Source organism: Lissotriton vulgaris, chromosome 7, assembly GCF_964263255.1.
Source record: "Lissotriton vulgaris chromosome 7, aLisVul1.2, whole genome shotgun sequence".
Lineage (NCBI taxonomy): Eukaryota > Metazoa > Chordata > Amphibia > Caudata > Salamandridae > Lissotriton > Lissotriton vulgaris.
The window spans coordinates 934250386-934271458 of NC_141695.1; the positions used below are offsets into that span (position 1 = coordinate 934250386).

At 45.4% G+C, this 21073-nt stretch overlaps 1 protein-coding gene across 1 annotated transcript in view; it reads left to right on the forward strand.

The window, feature by feature from the left end:
• The window catches only part of DIAPH1 (diaphanous related formin 1), a 1314985-nt gene that overhangs the window by 383187 nt on the left and 910725 nt on the right, over positions 1-21073 (forward strand). The window contains exons 4-5 of the mRNA XM_086931364.1: positions 1758-1859; positions 16922-17052. Of these exons, the coding sequence (XP_086787490.1) occupies positions 1758-1859; positions 16922-17052 (233 nt within the window). The remainder of the gene's footprint in view (positions 1-1757; positions 1860-16921; positions 17053-21073) is intronic.

Genomic DNA, 21073 nt, shown 5'->3' on the forward strand with positions numbered 1-21073 from the left:
TAAATCTATGCTTTAAGGGCCATCCCGGCCACCAGAACCTTAGTTCTGATATGATTTGCAAAGGACAAAGATGAAACGCGAATCTGCGGCAACAGGAGCTGCACAAACCAAAGGCATGATACTCTGCCCCTGTGGCAACCTTCCTGAAACTGCATGACTGCGACTCGTCTCAGACTAAAGAACGGCTCCCCCAGACAGAGGGATCCCTTTGAGAGCCAAAGGCAACTTCAGACTCCCCTGTACTAGTGGCACTAGTCCCCTGCACACTGCAGGTATAAACAACTTACCGGAACCAAAGAATCGGTGACCATCGGGCCCTCCAAGGGGACTTCAAAAAGTGGACGGTCCAGTGCATTGTGGGAATGCGTAGTCCTGACTTCCAGCAAGCTTCAGGCAGCTACCGTTTTCCCCTGGACATCTGGACGTCAAAATAACTTTTTGCTGAGCTTACTGCTGCAAGGCTTGTTGGTGCCCAGTCCAGCAACCACCACCTTTACTCGATTCTGCAACTCAAGAGAAGACCTCAACACCTTCATCTGACGTCTGCAGTGGCTTAGTTGTTGCCTTTTTGAACAGTTTCCTCACCAGTTCCATGTAAGCGATAAAGACTGCTCCCCCCAGCACCTGCTTCAGCACCACGGACAACAAGGAGAGTTCTACAACTGGGATTCTCGAACCAGGTAAAAATAAACTGACTGTCGTGGCTTGGTCTTGGGACCAGCATCACCTTTACCCTCCTTGAGTTCAATGCAGCTAGACCTGCAAGCGACCAATTTACACTAGTGCTTTTTCCCATTATCCTCAATGATAAAGTTTTGAACTCATTTTAATTTTGCTTCTAAAATTCATAACTCGGATAGTACTTATCCGCTTGACTTCATTTTAATGTCCAAATTTATATCAAAATCTGCTTTATTTTTTATAAATTGCTGTCTGATTTCTTTCAAGTCGTGTCAATTACTTATCGTCCATGTTGGTACTCAAAAAATTATTAACACATGTTCCTTTTAGTAAAGCCAGACTGCTTTTTGCCACTTCCCCAGGGCTGAGCTAAGGATTTATTATTGTGAATCCGAGTACCATTTTTGAGGTATTGCGGGAGTACTGCATAGTGAAGCCTAACCAGCATCAATGCATAATACTCTCCCTTCCTACATTTTAGGATATCCACCAGAAAGTGCGCTACCAAAGGTAAACAATTTGTTCAGTAAGTGAAGTTCCATGCTGTCAACAGGACATACTAATGAAGCACACCTCCGTCTGAATGGATATGGCCTGCTGTTAGGTTACGACCTATTGTGGAAGAAGTCTTTTTCATTTTTGCTGATGTTGCTGACAGTAACCATAAGAAATCGTGAACAGTTACATTTCCAAATGCTTGTATAGCCACTCTTCTCTCTCATAATACGTTCTTAATATTTGAGTGATCAATTCTGTGTTTATTTTTATACTTGAACAATGTTCATGGTAAACCAACTATGAGACCTTTGTTGAAATGAACAATTATTTAGGCTGTAATGATGAGTTAATAACAGGCTTAAGCCGGAGAGAGTAATGGAAGCATGTGTGCCATCAATTGACTGATTAAATGCCCTTTGGCCATATTATGACTGGTGAGTCTGGTTGCATGAAGGTTATGGCCTAAATGCTTTAACCTATTTTGGATATCTCTGAGCATATCTTCAAGCAAGGAGAATTAATACTCATGTTCTGTGATTTGCATACCTATTTTGAGTAATTTCATGTTTGTGTCATAGGTTGATATGAACCTGAATGATGAGAAGCAACAACCACTCCGTGCAAAGGATATCATGATAAAGCGAGAGATGGTATCTCAGTACTTGCATACATCGAAAGCTGTAAGTGACCAGAAAGGTTGGAGAGCTGCCTTTATATTTTTTATTGTTTAATTGCTGGAAGTGAACGGATTCAATGTGCAATTCCTTAATATTTGTCTGACCTACTGAATGAAATTAACCTGACTGTTTTTAAGATCCTTCTTTGCAATACATCCTTTTAAGGTCTTGGATTGCAATACATATGGTTAGCTTACAGTGGTTTGGAGCCTGCTCATTGCTTACCATTGGTAGGCTTTATTGTTGCACTTTTGTTTGTTTCTAATTTGTTCATGTGTGGGCTTTCCTTTCTCTTGTATGCGTCCCTCCCCATGTACATGGTTGCATTACTGTGTCCTTACACTTATCGCTTTTTGATTTATTACTTTTGTATTTTTGTTTAAGCACTCAACGAGAGTGCATGTGTTTTTCCAGCAGTCTGCAATGTGTAGTCCCACCGTGCTTGCGTTGCTCCTTCTCTGCACACTCGCCTGCTCCTTTTCAGGCCCCCGTGACGCACTTGCTTTATGTCTGTGCGCTTCTCCCCACAGCTCCACTTTACATTCATTTCCTCTGTTTATATCTCCCTTTCCGTTTGCTATCCTCCCTAATCCTCTGTGTTGCTTCCGCCCCTGTATTGCTTCCCTGTTGCTTCCGCTCTCACAGCCCTGCATGGTTACCCCGACCACTTTGAAAAGAAAACAAGCATTGGCATGGCCAATAGGTCTCGCATTTGGGACCTTATAAGTATTTAGTTATGCAGCACAATATCCTTGGTGCAACTACATCAACTGTTGCGTGGCTAAACACTTATAAGGTCCCAAATGTGAGACCTATTGGCTATGCCAATGCGTGTTATTTTTTGGGGAAACCGGGCCAGTGCCACAGGCAGCGAGGTGAGGAGTGAATGCCAGGAGGGACAAGGATGACCGTCAGCCCATGGGGGTGAAGGGTGAGTGCCAGAGAGGTGAGGAGTAAATGCCAGGGAGATTAGATATGAGTCAGGAGGGTCAAGGGTGAGTGCAAGGTAGGGGAAGGGTTAGTGCCATGGAGGGGAAGGTTGAGTGCCAGGTCAGGGGGATGAAGGGTGAGTTCCAGGGAGGTGAAGGTTGAGTGCCATGGAAGTGAGATGTAAGAGTCAGGAGGGTCAAAGGTGAGTGCCAGGGAGAGGAAGGGTGAGTGCAAGGTGTGAAGGGTAGCTGCCAGGCCAGGGGGATGAAGGGCTAGTGCCATGGAGCTGAAGGGTGAGTGCCAAGGGGGCGAGTAGTGAATGCCAGGAGGGACATGGGTTAGTGTCAGGGGGGTGAAGGATATGGGCCAGAGAGGGGAAAGTGTGAGTACCAGGAGGGTCGAGGGTGAGTGTCAGGGAAGTGACAGTTGAGTGTCACGGAGAGTCAATGCTGAATGCCAGAGAGGGAGAAGGGTGAGTGCCAGGTGCAAGGAGTGACTGCCAGGCCTGCGGGGTGAAGGGTGAGTGCCAGGGAGGTGAGGGTGTAGTGTAGTTCCTATATTCCCAATAGGCTCTGCGCATTGGAATAATATATCCTATAGATGTGACGGTGGACTTAAGTCGACTAGGTCTCTATCGAATATATTAGACTTAATTGTGAGTGCCAGCTAGCTCAGAGGTCACTAGAAATGTTCTCGAATACACAAGAGGGGATTAGTTTCTGACAACCGCATAAACATGACAACTTTGTTTCCCCAAGAATAAAACTGACCGGCGTTTTCAATAAAAGTATTTATTGAACAGTCTTCTTTCTCATGCAGAAGAAATGAACTGCTACAATCGTAATACTGGCTGTAAAGTATAATGCGTACAGCAAGAAGAGTTTTATGAAATAATACTGTAAAAGCATGGTATGGTTTCTAAGCCATAAAATACATACATAAATAACAAGGACTAAAAGTACTCAACTGGTGTTTCTAAAATACGCCTACCCCGATGTAGTCAAGTCAAGTCATAAAATTTGTATAGCGCACTACATACCCAGAGGGTTTCAAGGCGCTTAGGAGGGGAGGAGGATTATTTGTCAAATATCCACGTTTTAAGCTGCTTTCTGAACGCTAGGTGGTTCTGGGTGAGGCGAAGGTAAGCGGGGAGTGAGTTCCATGTCTTAGCAGCCAGGTATGAAAAGGATCTGCCTCCCATGGTGGTCTTGTTAATGCGAGGTACCGTGGCGAGGGCTTGGCTGGAAGAACGTAGTTGGCGGGAGGGGGTGTAGAAGGACAGTCGAGAGTTGAGGCAATCTGGTCCGATGTCGTAGAGTGATTTGTGTGCGTGGGTAAGCAGACGGAAAGTGATCCTCTTATTGACGGGTAGCCAGTGGAGGTCTTTAAGGTGATCAGAGATGTGTTCGTTGCGTGGGATGTCTAATAAGAGCCTGGCTGAGGCGTTTTGGATTCGTTGGAGTTTCTTCTGGAGTTTAGCGGTGGTGCCTGCGTAGAGGGTGTTTCCGTAGTCCAGTCGGCTCGTGACCAGAGCGTGGGTGACTGTTTTCCTTGTTTCGGAGGGAATCCAGCGAAATGTTTTTCTGAGCATGCGAAGAATGTTGAAGCAGGAAGAGGATACGGCGCTGACTTGTCTGTTCATTGAGAGTGAGGAGTCCAGGATGACGCCAAGGTTCCGTGCGTGGTCTGTCGGGATGGGTGCTTTTCCAAGGGCTTCCGGCCACCAAGAGTCGTCCCATGCAGAGGGGGATGTACCTAAGATGAGGACTTCTGTTTTGTCTGAGTTCAGTTTCAGACGGCTTTGTTTCATCCATTCAGCAACTTCTTTCATTCCTTCGTGTAGGTTAGTTTTGGCGGTGCTGGGGTCATTGGTGAGAGAAAGGATCAGTTGGGTGTCGTCCGCGTAAGAGATGATGTTGAGGTTGTGTTGGCGTGCGATGGCCGCGAGGGGGCTCATGTATACGTTGAAGAGGGTGGGACTGAGTGAGGATCCTTGGGGTACGCCGCAAATGACTCCAGAGGCCTCGGACTTGAATGGAGGAAGGCGGACTCTCTGGGTTCTTCCGGTGAGGAACGAGGTGATCCATTCAAGTGCTTTTCCTTGAATTCCGATGTTATTGAGGCGTTGTAGAAGGGTGCTGTGGCAGACTGTATCGAATGCTGCCGAGAGGTCGAGGAGGATGAGGGCGACTGTGTCTCCATTGTCCAGTAGAGTTCGAATGTAGTCTGTTGCTGCGATGAGGGCGGTCTCAGTGCTGTGTTTTGCTCGGAAGCCAGATTGTGAGGGGTCGAGTGATTTGTTGGTTTCGAGGAAGGCGGCGAGCTGGTTGTTGACGGCTTTCTCAATGACTTTGGCCGGGAATGGAAGAAGCGAGATGGGGCGGTAATTTTTGAGTTCGGTGGGGTCCGCTGTTGGTTATTTCAGAAGGGCGGTGAGTTCAGCGTGTTTCCAGTCTTCAGGGAAGGTAGCGGAGTTGAAGGAGCAGTTGATGACGTCTCGGAGGTGCGGTGCTATGACGGAGTCTGCTTTGTTGAAGATGTGGTGAGGGCATGGGTCTGTGGGGGATCCTGAGTGGATGGAGTTCATCAGGCGGATGGTGTCCTCCGTGGAGATTGGGTTCCAAGCGTTAAGGGTGTTCGCGGGGGGAAGAGGGTCGGCAGATGGTAGGGTGGGTTGGTTTCCGGGTTGGTTGTCAAAGCTGTTGTGGATGTCTGCAATCTTGTTGTGGAAAAAAGAGGCTAGGGAGTCGCAGAGGGTTTGAGAGGGGGTGATGTCGTTGGAGTTGGCTGAGGGATTGGAGAATTCCTTGACGATGTTGAAAAGTTCCTTGCTGTTGTGGGCGTTGTTGTCAAGTCGATCCTTGAATGCTGTTTTCTTGGCTTTTCGGATCAGTTGGTGGTGAGTGCAGGTGGCGCTTTTGAAGGCGTCCTTGGTGCTGGTGGTTGGGTCTTTTTTCCAGGCCTTTTCGAGGGAGCGGCAGAGTTTCTTGGACTTCTTGAGATCGTCGTTGAACCATGAGGCTTTCTTGCTGCCAGTTTTGCTTTGACGTTTTTTCAGTGGAGCTAAGGTGTCGGCGGTGTTGGATAACCATAGGGTGAGGTTGGCGGCGGCTTCGTTGGCGTTAGAAGAGAGGGCTGGGGAGTTTCGAAGGAGCGATGCGGAGATTTGGTCCGTGGTGATTTTCTTCTAGTTTCTTTGCAGGATAGGTTGAGAGTGGTTGATGGGTTTCGGCTTGTTGTAGGTGAAGTGAACGCAGCTGTGGTCGGTCCATAGGAGATCCGTAGTGTGGCTGAAGGAGACAAGATTGCTGGATGTGAAGATGGGGTCGAGTGTGTGACCTGCGATGTGGGTGGGGGAAGTGACTAGTTGTTTAAGTCCTAGGTTGGCGAGGTTGTCCAAAAGGGTGGTGGTGTTGCGGTCGTTGATCTTTTCAAGGTGAAAGTTGAGGTCTCCCAGAAGGATGTAGTCTTTGGAGGGGAGCGCGTGTGGAGTGACGAAGTCCGCGATGTCTTCACTGAATTTTGCGCGGGGTCCTGGTGGTCTGTAGAGGAGGGTGCCTCTGAGTGTGGTCTTGGGGTCGATGTGTATCTGGAAGTGAAGGTGTTCGGAGTTGGCGAGGTTGGCGTCAGAGCTGGTTGAGATGCGGATTGATTTCTTATGGACGATAGCGATTCCTCCTCCTGTGTGGCTGGTACGGTCTTTGCGGGTGATTTTGTAGTCTTCAGGGATGGCAATGGTGATGTCTGGTGCGGAGGAAGCATTCATCCATGTTTCCGTAAGGAAGGCGACGTCTGGAGAGTAGGTGTCTAGTAGGTTCCATAGGTCAATGGCGTGCCTGTGCACCGATCGAGTGTTGAGAAGGATGCATTGTAGGTGGTTGGGATCGGGATTCTGTGGTGTGGTCGTGGCGGAGATGTTGTCGGTGCCGCAGAATCTGCAGGAGTAGCAGGAGAAAGGAGTTTCTTTGCCAAGAATCTATCCAAGATTTCTCTTAGGGTCTAATCAGCTCCGTACCTTGGTTTAGAATGAAAGAGGTCTGGTATCTCTGTCTCCGGACTCGATTTCCCAACACCCCGCAAGGGGAGCTTGGAAACACTGGAGCTGGATTCTCAGCGAGAGAAAGGCAGCCTCTGTCAGTGCTTCAGCTGGAGGGTCGGCTTCCTTCGGTACTTGCTGTAGCGAGATGCGTCGAGCAAGTAGATAGTCGGACTGCTCCAAACCACTGTGTGTTTGCTAGGGCAAGTGTAGGCATATTTATACCTTGAAGGTGCCTGGATTGACGTAAGGTCGGACATAATAACGTCACCAAAGAACGGTAGTTCCTTGAAAATGCCATGATTTCTAGGACAAATCAATATTCAAGAAAGGGGATGTCCCTGACTGCTGAAGCAGAGTTTTCCAAGAAATTGTTGTGGCTTTTTGGACCTAGTGGAAGTAGCCATGCCGTAATTGGACTGGATGGGTTATGTCTAAATATGGGTATGATTTTTATAGCTATATAAGGTTGTGTGTTGTTGTGTGTGTGGTTGTGGGTGTGTGTGGATTTGTGTGTGTGGCTGGTTATGTGTATGGCTGGTTATGTGTGTGTGTGTGGCTGGTTATGTGTGTGTGGCTGGTTATGTGTGTGTGTAACTGGTTATGTGTGTGTGTAACTGGTTATGTGTGTGTGTGGCTGGTTATGTGTGTGGCTGGTTATGTCTGTGGCTGGTTATGTGTGTGTGTGTGGCTGGTTATGTGTGTGTGTGTGGCTGGTTATGTGTGTGTGTGGCTGGTTATGTGTGTGTGGTTGGTTGTGGTTGTGTGTGTGGTTGTGGTTGTGTGTGTGGTTGTGGTTGTGGTTGTGTGTGTGTGTGGTTGTGTGTGGTTGTTTGGCTGTGGTTGTGTGTGGTTGTTTGGCTGTGGTTGTGTGTGTGGTTTGGCTGTGTGGTTGTGTGTGTGGCTGTGTGGTTGTGTGTGTGGTTGTGTGTGTGGTTGTGTGTGTGGGGTTGTGCGTTTGTGTGTGGTGTGTGTGTGGGATTGGTTGTGGTTTGTTGTGCGTTTGGTTGGTTGTGTGTGGTTGGTTGTGGGTGGTTGTGGTTGGTTGTGTGTGTGGGGTTGTGGTTGGTTGTGTGTGGGGGGTTTTGTGTGAGGTTTTGGTTGTGTGTGTCGTGTGTGTGTCGTGTGTGGTTTTGTGTGCATGCGTGGTTGTGTGTGTTGTGGTTGTATGTGTGGTTTTGAGTGGTTGTGTGTGTGGTTGTGTGGAAGTAGCAATGCCGTAATTGGATTGGATGGGTTATGTCTAAATATGGGTATGATTTTTATACCTATATAAGGTTGTGTGTTGTGGTGTGTGTGGTTGTGGGTGTGTGTGGATTTGTGTGTGTGGCTGGTTATGTGTGTGTGTGGCTGGTTATGTGTGTGTGTGGCTGGTTATGTGTGTGTGGTTGGTTGTGGTTGTGTGTGTGGTTGTTTGGCTGTGGTTGTGTGTGTGGTTTGGCTGTGGTGTGTGTGGCTGTGGTTGTGGTTGTGTGTGTGGTTGTGGCTGTGTGTGTGGTTGTGTGTGTGTGGGGTTGTTTGTGTGGTTGTGTATGTGTGGGGTTGTGCGTTTGTGTGTGGTGTGTGTGTGGGATTGGTTGTGGTTTGTTGTGCGTTTGGTTGGTTGTGTGTGGTTGGTTGTGGGTGGTTGTGGTTGGTTGTGTGTGTGGGGTTGTGGTTGGTTGTGTGTGGGGGGTTGTGGTTGGTTGTGTGTGGGGGGTTTTGTGTGAGGTTTTGGTTGTGAGTGTCGTGTGTGTGTCGTGTGTGGTTTTGTGTGCATGCGTGGTTGTGTGTGTTGTGGTTGTATGTGTGGTTTTGAGTGGTTGTGTGTGTGGTGTGGTCTTGTGTGTGGTGTGGTTGTGTGTGTTGGTTTTGTGTGTGGGGTTTTGTGTGTGGGGTTTTGGGTGTGGGGTTTTGGGTGTGGGGTTTTGGGTGTGGGGTTTTGGGTGGTTTTGTGTGTTGTGTGTGTGGTAGTGTGGTTTTGTGTGTGTGGTTTTGTGTGTGTGGTTTTGTGTGTGGTTGTGTGTGGTTGTGTGTGGTTGTGTGTGGTTGTGTGTGTGGTTGTGGTTGTGTGTGTGGTTGTGGTTGTGTGTGTGTGTGTGGTTGTGTGTGGTTGTGGTTGTGTGGTTGTGGTTGTGTGTGGGGCTGTGGTTGTGGGTGTGTGGTTGTGTGTGTGGTTGTGGTTGTGGTTGTGTGTGGTTGTGGTTGTGTGTGGTTGTGGTTGTGTGTGGTTGTGGTTGGGTGTGTGTGGGTGTGGTTGTGTGGGTGTGGTTGTGTGTTTGACAGTAATACTAAAAGCATCTCAAAATAAAGGAACACAAACATCGAGTTTGGAGAAAGAGAAAGCATGTTGTAAGTCAGACAGGCGTAGCAAAGCATTGACAGAACAACAAAACAAGATCACTTAGCGAAGACTAGGTGCTGATAATGGATACACACAGCCCATCATCTTAAGGGTTCGATTGCAACCAATATGCACTCAAACCTGCCCCCTCCTTGTGAGTTGCACTCCATATTTCATGAGTTATAACTGCTGCACCCACCATAGCGCTTTGAGATCTAAAGTGCAACATAGGTCTAATCGACTAACCAGTCGCCAACATGCTGTGCTTTTAAAGAGAATGTGCCAAACGTTTCCAGCATCCTCATCAGGTCCTCACGAAAGCCAATGAAAGGACTCCTTGAATGGTGCAATGGACATGAAGCAGCCGCTGCGATCAGAAATAAACACTGTGAACGTTGTCCAGCTTCACTGTAACATTTCCTTAATGTTCCTTAAGTCACAAACTAATAATACTGAAAGCATCTCAAAATAAAGGAACACAAACATCGAGTTTGTGGAAAGAGAAAGCACGTTGAGGCAGCGATGGAAGAGAAATTTAAGGTGGGCGTGATATTGCCTGACGGAAATGCACCCACTGGGAGAATCCCGAACGCTTGTAAGCACGAAGGCGGGGGAAGGGGCGGAGGCAGGGAGCAAGCAAGAGGAAAGACAGATGGCGCTGAAGGCTGGCGGTTTGCGCATGAACGCAAGCTTGTCCCCAGCCAGCAGCACTTCGAAAACTCACCTAATAAAGTCTCTCCGTGCAGCGCATGCGCGCTGACTCAGTGAGACCTAAAAAGCATGAAAAACAGCATGAAGGTGTTTATTTTTTGTTTTGTTTTTTTAGTTACTTAATTCAACACGGATTGCTAACTACAAAAGAAAAAGCAAGCTGCTGCGTCATTTTGTAGGTACTACAAAATTACGTGGTCTACTGTGTCAAAGGCTTTTTAATCTTTAGCCGTGCTGCACATCATTTGGTATGTTGTGCATCATGGCTTTAAATTGTTGGGATAGCCAATAGGTCCCAAAGGCGATACCTTTCGCTTTTGCCAATGCTGGTTTGTTTTCTGAGTTTAGTGTGGCAATGTGATCAGAGACCTCCCTCAATTGAGATGCAGTGGGACAGCAGAACGTTAAAATGCAAAAATTGTTATGCCAAGGTTCCTCCTCGGTGCAATAAGACTATTTTGTATGCAGTGGTACCTGTCCTCGTAGGAAGTGTTTTCTTTTGACTGTTGTCATTTGTTGGTCTTGGGTCAGTTGTATGAGCATTGTCTGCGCAAATGTTATTTGTAATTTCTTTCAAGATTTTTTTTTTACCACAGTTTTTGGTTTTCTTTTGTCATGGTCTGCATACGTTTCAACACCCTTTTCCTCATCCATAATTTTGAGCTAAGTTCCCCTTCTTTAATTCTCTGCTTATTTGCTTTTTTTTTTTCTCTCCTGGAATTAAGGTAACCTTTTCAAGCGTTAAATGGCCACATTTTCTGGGGTCTTTGTAGAAATGTCTTAATGTTTCACTGGTTTCGCTGTTCCAACTAGATGAAACAATGCTACCATCAAAACTGTTCTTTAAATAGGCTCCGAAAAAAGTCATTCGGTCTGGCTTCTCCTAATGATTGGTGAATTTGTTAAAAGGTAGCCTGAACTGCTTTTGTTATAAAGTCACCCGTTGCTTAAGGGAGCTGAGGACTTCTAGGCCCGTTTGGTCCTTCTATTTCAGTCATTTGCCTCCTGAACAAACAAACAGCACAGCCACATAACATTATGACTTTATTCGGGGCCCTCCTCACATCTCCTCAACAACAATATGTTGGTAAATTCAGTATTAGATGTTAAGTATTGTAGACCACATCTGTTAGTGACAATGGTGAAGCCTATCTTCCTATCCTCGTGGGTGTCCAAGATATGTGGAGCAATTGTTATTCCAGTTAAACCTATTTACAATGTTAATAGCCAAAGGCCTAGTCAGACTGAGACTAAGGCCTTTTACTCCGAATGCTGCGGCACTAAGTGGAGACTGAGCAGAATCCTTGATGGCCCAGTGCATATGACTCCATTTCATTCCAAATGAATTTACATGTTATCTAGCCATAGTGAACATTTAATGCTCTGTTTATTTTTAACCTTACATTGTCAAGTTTATTTATATTACTGTGTACAATGTTACATAAATATATTTTTGATTTTCGATTTTTGTTATTCTTTAATAACAATTACCCGCCACAGGATTATATTTCTTATGTATTAAAATGCATGAATTAATCCATGCCTTTCCCCTCTTTTAGAAGATTCTCAATTAAACATCTCAGGCCATGCCTCTTTAGAACCTCTCACCTTTTCATCCCATGCAAATCATTGTATTTAAATAATTTAGCGAATACATGCCAATATTGTATGTCATGCGCTATCACTGGATGCTTCATATGAAATCTTCTCTCTTGACAAAAGTGGTAATAGCCCAGTTAGCAAAACACACACACACACACGCACACACACACACACACACACACACACACACACACACACACACACGCACACGCACACAAACACACACACACACATGCATCAATGGCCCTAGTGAATAAAAAAAGTAGCAAATCTGCTCCCATAGAAATATGCCTATATGGTAAGGGTGCACATTTACTGCTTTTGGGAATTGATAAACATACCCAAACCCTTTCTCAGTCCCACCTTCGCCCCTTTACGCTTCTTCCTCTTTTCAATCTCCCTTCACCTCTCCTCGGTGCATTTTCCTTTGTGGCTGCTCCACTCTCCCCACACAATCTGTGATAAAGGCCAGGTGCATGTTCGTTTTCTACAGTGGAGCTTGGGATGGACATAAGAGCCACACGGAAACCAGCTTCAGCCCCGTGAAAGTGCAGGCTTGCCTAATTAATACAGCTGCTGAATGAGGCCAGGGCACATAGTCGCACGAACAGAATCTCTGCACAAAGTTCCAGTGGCAGGCGCCTTATGTAGACTTTGATGCTTAAGATTCTGAAGTAAGGCCAAATCCTTCGGGTAGTCATTCTGTGTTCTGGTGACAAATGTGTTAACAGAATAATTCCCTATTAAAAATAATTCCAAATTCACCATAACAACAAAGCACAAAAAAAGTCGAGCAATATAAATCCTCCTTGCCTGAGCAGTACATATAGATTATCTTTATGTCTGGGGTTATTGGACCAGGAAGTCCTGACTTGCATGTTTTAAGGCTGTAACAGGACTAGAGATTACTGCAGTTGCATCAATAGAATGTAAGCTCACAGGTCTGTAGCATTGAGCTGGAGCAGTCTGCTCGCAATTCAAGCTTTTTTGCTTGACTAGCACAATTTCTGCAGCTTGAGCCCTCTGCAGGCGGAGGCGCTTGGTGATCCGGTGCAGTTACTCTGAAGCCCTTATGGAAGCAGGACATAGCCCTGTCTCTCCACATTCGGCCGGCTGGATTAATCCATTATCAATAAACTGTTTAGCATCACAATACAGGCACTGGTTAAGCAGCTACTGTGGCATAAAGTAAGTGCTCAGGTCAAAGTGAATGTGCTCTGTGAGAACATGAGTGCCTTGGTTCTAAGGACAAGTGAAATCAGGTTGAGCATAATTCAGTTCAAAGGACTCTTAAGTTGTAGAGACTGAACCTAAGCACGTTACCTTCCTCAACTATGATTCACTATTCCCCACTGACCTCACCAATGGTGGCTCCCAGACCTGCTTTACTTCTCAGAAGAACCTTTTACATGATTGTTCTGAAGCATGCATCTTCTGATCCAGGCCCTGGGCAGAATCTCAGAGGAGCAGACTACACCACTTTCAGAAACACACCAGGAAGACACCCCTACAGAGAGATGTGGTCTAAACTAGATAAATTCATAGACTCCTTCAAACCACCATAGACCAAGCATAACCTAACCTCTAATCAGGACGTACTTTTCTGTCACAAACAACCACCACCACTTTATGTTGTTCGTTTTATGTTTCATGTTCTAACTAGAAACCCGTCAAAGGCGAGAATAAGTGTTACATGTTACTTGTGAGCAAGTCCTTCTGGGCGTACAGTGTCGTACCGTCGAACTCACCACGAAAAACCCAAAGCTATGATTAACCAAAGAAATACAAGTCTTTATGTTTGTCATTATATGTAACCTGTAAATACCAATAAAAAAAGAAAGAAAAAAAGAAAGAAATTCATGTATCTGCTTACAGAAGTCCAGCTGCATTATAAAGAGCCTTTTTACCCAGGGAAGGTAAATGCTCCAGTATCAAAGCTGATCAGCCCATCTTTTCATTCTCATTCAGATCGTACTTTTGGCATCTTTCTTTGAAGACAACTTCTATGATTTCTATCACTCCTGTACGCAGGGTGAGTGAGAGAGCGCGTTCATGCTCTCATGAGCCTTATAAAGGGATTCATATAAATAAGATTGCTTTAAGATTGAACTCATGCCTTCTCACAAGGTAGTATGGTATTTCAAAGTAACATCCTTCGATATCTCTTCAACCTCTTTTTCGAATAAATATACACAAGTTGAGAGGACCTGCTGCATTCTTACTTGAAGATTGCCCTCTATTAAGTCACATGAAACTAATAGTATTAGAAATGACAATTAATTATTAGTTATGGCTCCAATCAAATTCTAAGAAAAGCGTGTTCTAATGTGCGTTATTCTTCCATCATATTTGCAAGGTAGGGATAAGCACCAAATCGGCACTCCAACAATCTTTTTGGCTTCTATGGATCTCTATTCATCTTTTTGTGTGCCACAAGCCATTGTTATAAATGCATTAGTTTGGAAGAACTAATGCTTTCTATAGCTAGACTAAATAAAAATTCCCTGGATTCCATTTTTTCTAACCCCTTTCTCTAATGTATTGTGGCCAATTCAGTTTTGTTATTTCACCCAGTGCATTGGATGAAAATGTGACTTGCAGAACCATTCCTAATGTTTTGTTATCTTGTTTAATGCCTTCAGTTCAACTGCTTCTAGAAACTATTCTCAAATGCAATGCATTTTGACCACTATCGGTTTCCCATGTGTGGGACCCAGCTGGCCATTGAAAGCATCATATGCTTTGGGCATGTCCTAATTTCACATAGACCTCTCAAATTCTTTCACAACTCGATAAGACATTGGTAACACAGTTTGCATTTAACTTCTTTGGAGGCAACTGAAGATCTATTTCAAGTGATAAGGACTAGATTTTGGGTACTTCACCCCCAAGGAATTGTCTGATCCTGTTCCATGGGTGCTAGTTCTTTGACCTGTGCATGCAGATGTACTACCACAAGGAATCTTGTGATACTTGGACCTACTGTCAGCCCTAATAAAGTCATCATTATACTGTGATGGCTCCTCAACCCCAATGCTTACCTAAATAATTATCTGTTGCTTGTTTGCTGTTCATGCCCCAGCTCAATTCTGTCCACCTTAATTTCATTAACTCTGGCGTTGTGCCTAGTTTTCTTGAAGATGCTGTACTAAACAACGATTATCAGTTATTCTTGAGGTTTGTTAGGATTTGGTCAAACTCCCAGGATGAGCCCACACTTGCTCATTGCCCTCCAAGTGCAACGTTCATGAAAGGTGTTGTCATTATTATAATGAGCTGGTTCCGTAACGCCCTTTGGGACCGAGTCACTGTTTCTAGGGTTTTCTTAGTACTTCGCACTCCTATTAATAAGAGTTCCAACTAGGAGATAAATAATAAATCGGGGTAGGCTTTAGGAGGGCTCAGCTCCCAGCATTGAGTCCTTTTTGTGCGCTAAGCAGTGCCTTCTCAATAAGTGGGAAAGTGTGATGGTCCGCATATTCAGAAGTAAGGTGTGGCAGAAAGCACTAGAGTACACATAGGATGTTTTCTGGAATGCTAGATTCCGATATATCCAATTCAGTATGTTACAAAGGGTGTATCTTACCCTAAGTAAAGTAGGGAGAGTATACCTGCGGTACTGGGTCTTTATCTTAAATGCCGACATGAAACCGCTAATTCCCAACACATTCTCTGGGGCTGCCACAAGCTCCATACGTATTGGAACACAATAATAGATGAAAAAAGAAAGTGTGACTGGGAAAACAAATATTTGGGAGCGTAGAGGGTTGCCTCCTTGGGAAGTATGCCTGACCCAAGAACCACAAAGTGGCTATGAAATCTGCTGACATTGCATGATTACTAGCCAAAAGAACCATGACTAGGATATAGAAGGTATCCTGGCCTCCTTGACTAGACACCTGGAACCAGCAAGTCCTATTCTGGGGAAGGCTAAAAGCACAGCACTCAGAAGGTCTGAATGGATGGGACTGGGCAAATTAATGTACATACAGGCACACTAGCTTTGGGGCCAAGGTACTGCCCATAGATGCTCTGTGTATCTGCAGATAAAACTCCCCTTATTACTCAAAATAAGTTGTGAGTGAGGGCCATGCGTGCACAGACCATTACGAAATCGTGTGTCATGTAGTCCCAAAAACTGTTTGAGAGTAAGTCATCTATCAGGGTTATTCATGTGTCATACTGGTATATAGGGACTCTGTCAAAACTGATCAGGAACTTTTTGTCAGTATCGAAAGGCATATCTGCAAGTGAGATAAAGAACATGTTTTGTATCTTTTGTAATACCCACAAAGCATATTTAAAGAACACCTTCATGCCAGTTTTACTTTTGCTCATGTATCAATGAACAATGGCTGTGTTCTTTTATCATTTTATTTAGGAACCCTTTTCCTTATATGGCTCTTATCAAGACATAAAATCTCTTCACAAACAATTGTGCACTGGGTCTTTTGTAATTAGAGTATGACAAAGGGATCCCCTTTGCCCTGAAGTTTGCCCCTGACCTGTAACGGCACGAGAGAGGGCAGAAATAAGTCCGCCTAATAAGGATGTATGAGCCATTAAAACCCATAGAAACATCCAAACTAACCTGTATATGATTTTTTGTGTACCTGGGTTACCCACTAATAAAAAGGATATCTTTTGTATTTTTTTAACTCCATCTGGGTCCCTTGGTTAGCCAGCGTTTATTACATCAAGAACTCCATCTTATTGGGTTTGAATCTGCCCTGGTAGTACCATCTTACCAGGGTGGGAGGAGGCTGCCAAGAATGAGGCATAGCAAAACATATGGGTGAGTCTTTCTCGTCCAATATAACTGGCATTTCTAGACACATTAGCTGTTGTGCGAGAGCCCAATAAGGAACTCCTAGTCAGTACTTTTAGAATTGGGTTTGGGTTAAATTAGGGTTCCTGAGAATGATAATCGCATCTTTTTGTGATATGTGATCTTTGTTGGAGGAGCCGTTGTAGTTTTGTGGTGTTAGCCCTTTTCTCTCCTTGTTTGAGTGGTGCAGCATCGCTAAAATCCTTTGCCAAATCCAATAGGTATCAAAGATGATAAAGATTGGCTTTACCAATGCTTGTTGAATATGCAGTTTTTCTGGAAGTTAGACCTGACAGTTGGCAATGGTTGCAAGTCCAGTGTTAAATGCATTTAGATAATCAAAGTCCGAACCACACTGCAGAGCTACACTACCACCAGCAAAACATTCAGCTTGCTTTGTGTGATAGTAGTTCTGTTGGAACTCATTGTTTTTAATACTATTGTAAAGAACTCTGACAATGTATGCGATTAGTTGCCCAATAGAAATTATCCTAAATTAAAGTTAAAATGCATCCATTTATTTGTCTGAGCATTAAATACAACATTGCCCCTTTACTATCATCTGGCTTTTATCGCTGAAGAAATGATAACTTTAACAAGTCCTTACTAATAAAGTACTTTTTTTCTGTCTAAAGGGAATGAGCCAAAAGGAGAGCTCCAAGTCTGCACTAATGTACATTCAAGAGCTGAGGTCTGGCCTGCGTGGTGGTGATCTACTTCTCTGTTTGGAATCATTGCGAGTATCGCTTAACAACAATCCTGTCAGGTAATGAGCTTCAGGTTATCGATGGTAAAGAAGATTGAGCATTTTGTCAAAGTAATGTCGCAGAAATATGATACTTATGGAAAGGAAGTATAATAGTGAAGGATAATTTGAAGATGATGGGAATCTTGGAAGAAAAAGTTTCTCACTCATGCCGTTATTTACTAATGTTAAAAATTTATTTTAGTTGATATATTTTGAGAGTTATATATAGCTCAAACTGGACCCTCGTGGTTATGAGAGCGCTTTACAAATGTTAGAAGAGCAGAGACATATAAAACCAATCGAGAAATAGTACAGAATATGACCGCTCACCTGATAAGGGCGGTGTCACCTCAATGTTAACTAAGAAAGGTAAAAACAATAGTATAACAAGTGAATAGTCCAGAGAGAGATGAGACCTGATATTGTCTGAGAAAAGTGGTCATAGGATGGAAGGCAGAAATGTGTTCATTAGTAGCATTTTCACTTCTTTCTTAAAGGATGCTGTAGAGGATTTCAGTCTAGTTTCAGTGGGGGCTGGAGTTCCAAATTCTCTGGGCGATGCCAGAGAAGGCTCTATTGTAACTTTTCTTTTTAGAGAATCTCTTTGGTTTCAGCTGTAAGGTGCTGCAGCTTCTAGAGGATCTTGAGCCTCTGGATAGGTCAAGCTTCTGAACAAGGTAACCTGGGGCATTAAAGTGTGGGACTTTGTGGTTCACACATGCAATTTTCAGCTGAATCCTTGCTTCTTAGGACAGCTAATTGAGGGATTTTAAGTCAGGAGCGATGTGGTTGTTTCTTTTGTATCGTGTGATGACCCTTGCCTCAGAGTTAAGGGAGGCCCTTAAAGGAGCCGTTGTAGTTTTGTGCAAACCACCTGGGGTAGCACAACTGTATTCCAACCAGGGGCTGAGCTTGCCTGACTCCAAGATGGCTGCAGAGTAGCAAAGCTCCAGAGACCCAACTTACATTATCCTACAGAATCCTTGAATAAGACGACACAAACGTACCTTGGGAACATCCTGTGGTCCAAAGCGGAAGTCTCCAGGATAGAAAGCCTGGTGAAAACTAACGTTGGGTATGGAGAAATGGAGAGCCGTGCCTAGAGCGTGCGGGAGCGTGACCTGGTGAGACTGTGGAGCGACCGCCCTGCCAGAAGATCTCCCCCCCCCCCCCCCCCCCCGAGAGACAGGGAAGTGCCTGCTGATATCCGTAAGGGGGGGCGGATATTGTAAGGCCTGCATATGGAGCCTGGTGACTGGCAAGAGGTGCCATCTGCAAAAGGAAATCGAGAGTGAGGCCTGATGGTGGTTGCAATGAGGGGAGACCTAGGCCTGCAGGGTGGAGAGCGCGCCTGTAGTCCAGAAGGTACGCCCCGGAACATCCCAGCTCCATGTGCCGTGAGCAAGTAAGGGAGACCAAGGCTGCGGAGCAGGTGAGAGGACCTGGGCTGTCACGGTGGCAGAGAGCAGTGAGAGAGATCGGCTGAAAGAAGCTGCAGAGGGGTTGCCTGGTGGCTCAATGGTACCCAGTTGAGCCGCGTGAGAGGAGATAGCAGGAACCCACCGCGAAGGAGTCTGGGCTGACCCATATACACATAGTTCTCTTCCAGGGTATACTCATCAATAGTCATAAGCACTGAATTATCTCTGCCCATAAGCGGGAACCCGGAACATATAGGCTAATACATATATATGTGTAAAATATATAAAAAGAGTACATAGTACTAAAAGAATTATACACTATACATGTATAAACTAATAATATGCATCCCTAACCATAACCAATAGGCTAATAAAGTCCTAATTACATGCCTTCTGCAGAATGAAAATAATTATAAAATCAAATGCAAGAAAAGGACCTGAGCCTTAAATGCATTTCACAGAAGACAACCTTTTATTTTCATCAAAGAACAGGTAATAAAAGGCAATTAGCCTAAGTAGGCTGCATAAACAAATAACATCCCTGTACAGAAAAGGAGACTGTCACCTCGCCTTTAAGGCCTCAGAGAATCTGAACACATTGCCTTTAAGGCCTCCAGAGGGATTCTGCTCCCATCATGCCCCAAAGGTGACAGTTAGGTCAGTTCTTTTTCCGGCTTGTTCTGTGAGGAACCTGGAACTGGAGCTCGACTGAATCGGATTTTTTTTCAGTCAGAATTTAGTTTTTTCCTATTTTTTCGAGAGATAGAAGTGGATCGACGTTGAGACCTGAGAAAGAAGTAGATCGAGGTCGCCGTCGATCCATGGGTCGACGTCTAGGCATGCCTCGGACTCGAGGCATGAAAAGGCTCATTCGACGTTGAAAAGGCAACTGACGTCGAGAAAGTCGCCACCTGCTTCACGGTCGGCGTGGATACCTTCTAGATCGGCCTCTCGGACCTCTCATAGGTCTTTGTCGAGGTCGGAGCCGACGGCGAGGACATTGGCTGACCATCTACGGTCGACGTCGAAAGACCTGATGTCGAGGGCATCGTCGAACAGGTCTCCATCGGTCAGAGCCTCTCCTCATAAGGAGTCTTTTATTGTGGCTCATTTTGGTTCGACGTCGAGACATTCAACGTCGAGGGACCCAGAGAGGTGCATACACCGGTGTCTAGAACTCCGCAGTCTATTCGGAGCTCTTCTTCTTCGTCGATGTGAATACAAATTGTGCAGGTTACCCCAGATGGCTCTCCGGTGCGTAGATCACCGCCTGCGACCATATCTCCTAGATGGTTGGAGAGCATCCGTCATTGGAAGATGCAGCCCAAGCCTGATAGCAGGCCTCTTACCTTGGAAGCTTCAAGACCACCGGCTGGTGGGTCTCCAAGACAATCCAGGATCCAGTAAAGAGGCATTCACACTCTAGGGATCGCAGTAGGTCTCATCGGTCTCCGTCTCCTAGGAGGAGGCACAGATCTCCTGCCTCATCCACCTCAACGAGGTCGTCTTACAGAGACTATTCCCCCACGATTTCATCAACACCACCTTCCAGGATATATCCTGTGGATGATTTGAGGATTTTCAATGAAGTATTGTGCCGTGGGGCTAGCAAATTCAATATAACTATGGCAGTGCCTCCTGTGAAATCTTCAGTTATATTTGAAACCCTACATCATAAATCATCTGCTAAGCCTCTTCTTCTGTTGGTGCCAGGTTTGTTAGAACCGGCGATGAAGACTTTTTTGACATCAGCTACAGTGGGCTCAGGGCCCTCTAGAATTGCGAAAAAATACAAGGCACCGGATCAGGATCCTCTTTTTCTGCGCACTGATCCTCCACCAGATTCACTTATAGTGGCGGCGGCCTGGAAAGCTTATTCGGGTACGTCCGTCTCATCTGCTCCACCGGAGAAGGACAGCAAAAACATGGACTCCTTGGGGCGGAGGATGTGTAATACGGCTGGGTCCGTCATGAGAGTTGCTAGTGCTGCGGCTCTGCTGAGTCGCTATGACTGCCTCCTATGGGACTCTTATGTCTAGGTTTGCGGAGAAGTTGCCTAAGGAGGATCAGAAGGACTTCCTTGAGATTGTGGAAGAAGGTGGATTGGTTGCAAACCAAAGTATTAGTGCGGCGGCTGATTCTGCGGATCTAGCAGCCCACGGCATATGCCCCAGGCGGTCTGCATGGCTTCGCCTAACGGGCCTTAAGCCCTGATGCCCAAAGAAAAATAGTCAATCTGCCATTCAACGGGACAACATTATTTGGATCTCATGCGGACGATGAGATGGCCAAAATGAAAGCTGAGCTTGATACTCTGAAAGCTGTTGGCCTAGAAAAGTAGAACGCGTTTCTCCGTCTATTTCGCCCCTACGACAAAAAGTCTTTTCAGCAGCGTGGGCAAATGTCGAACTGGTCTTCGTAGAACCAGGGCCAGTCTCAACAAAGGTCGCCGTTTCAGCAACGCAGACCTGGACGAGGCAGAGGTGGAAACAGGCAACAGTCTGCAGTTTCCAAAGCAGCCTCAGAAGCAATGAGACAGAACTTCCTCTAAGACTGTTGTCCACTCCGGTGGGAGGAAGCTTTGCCTTGTATCTAGACGAGTGGAGAGGATTGACCAA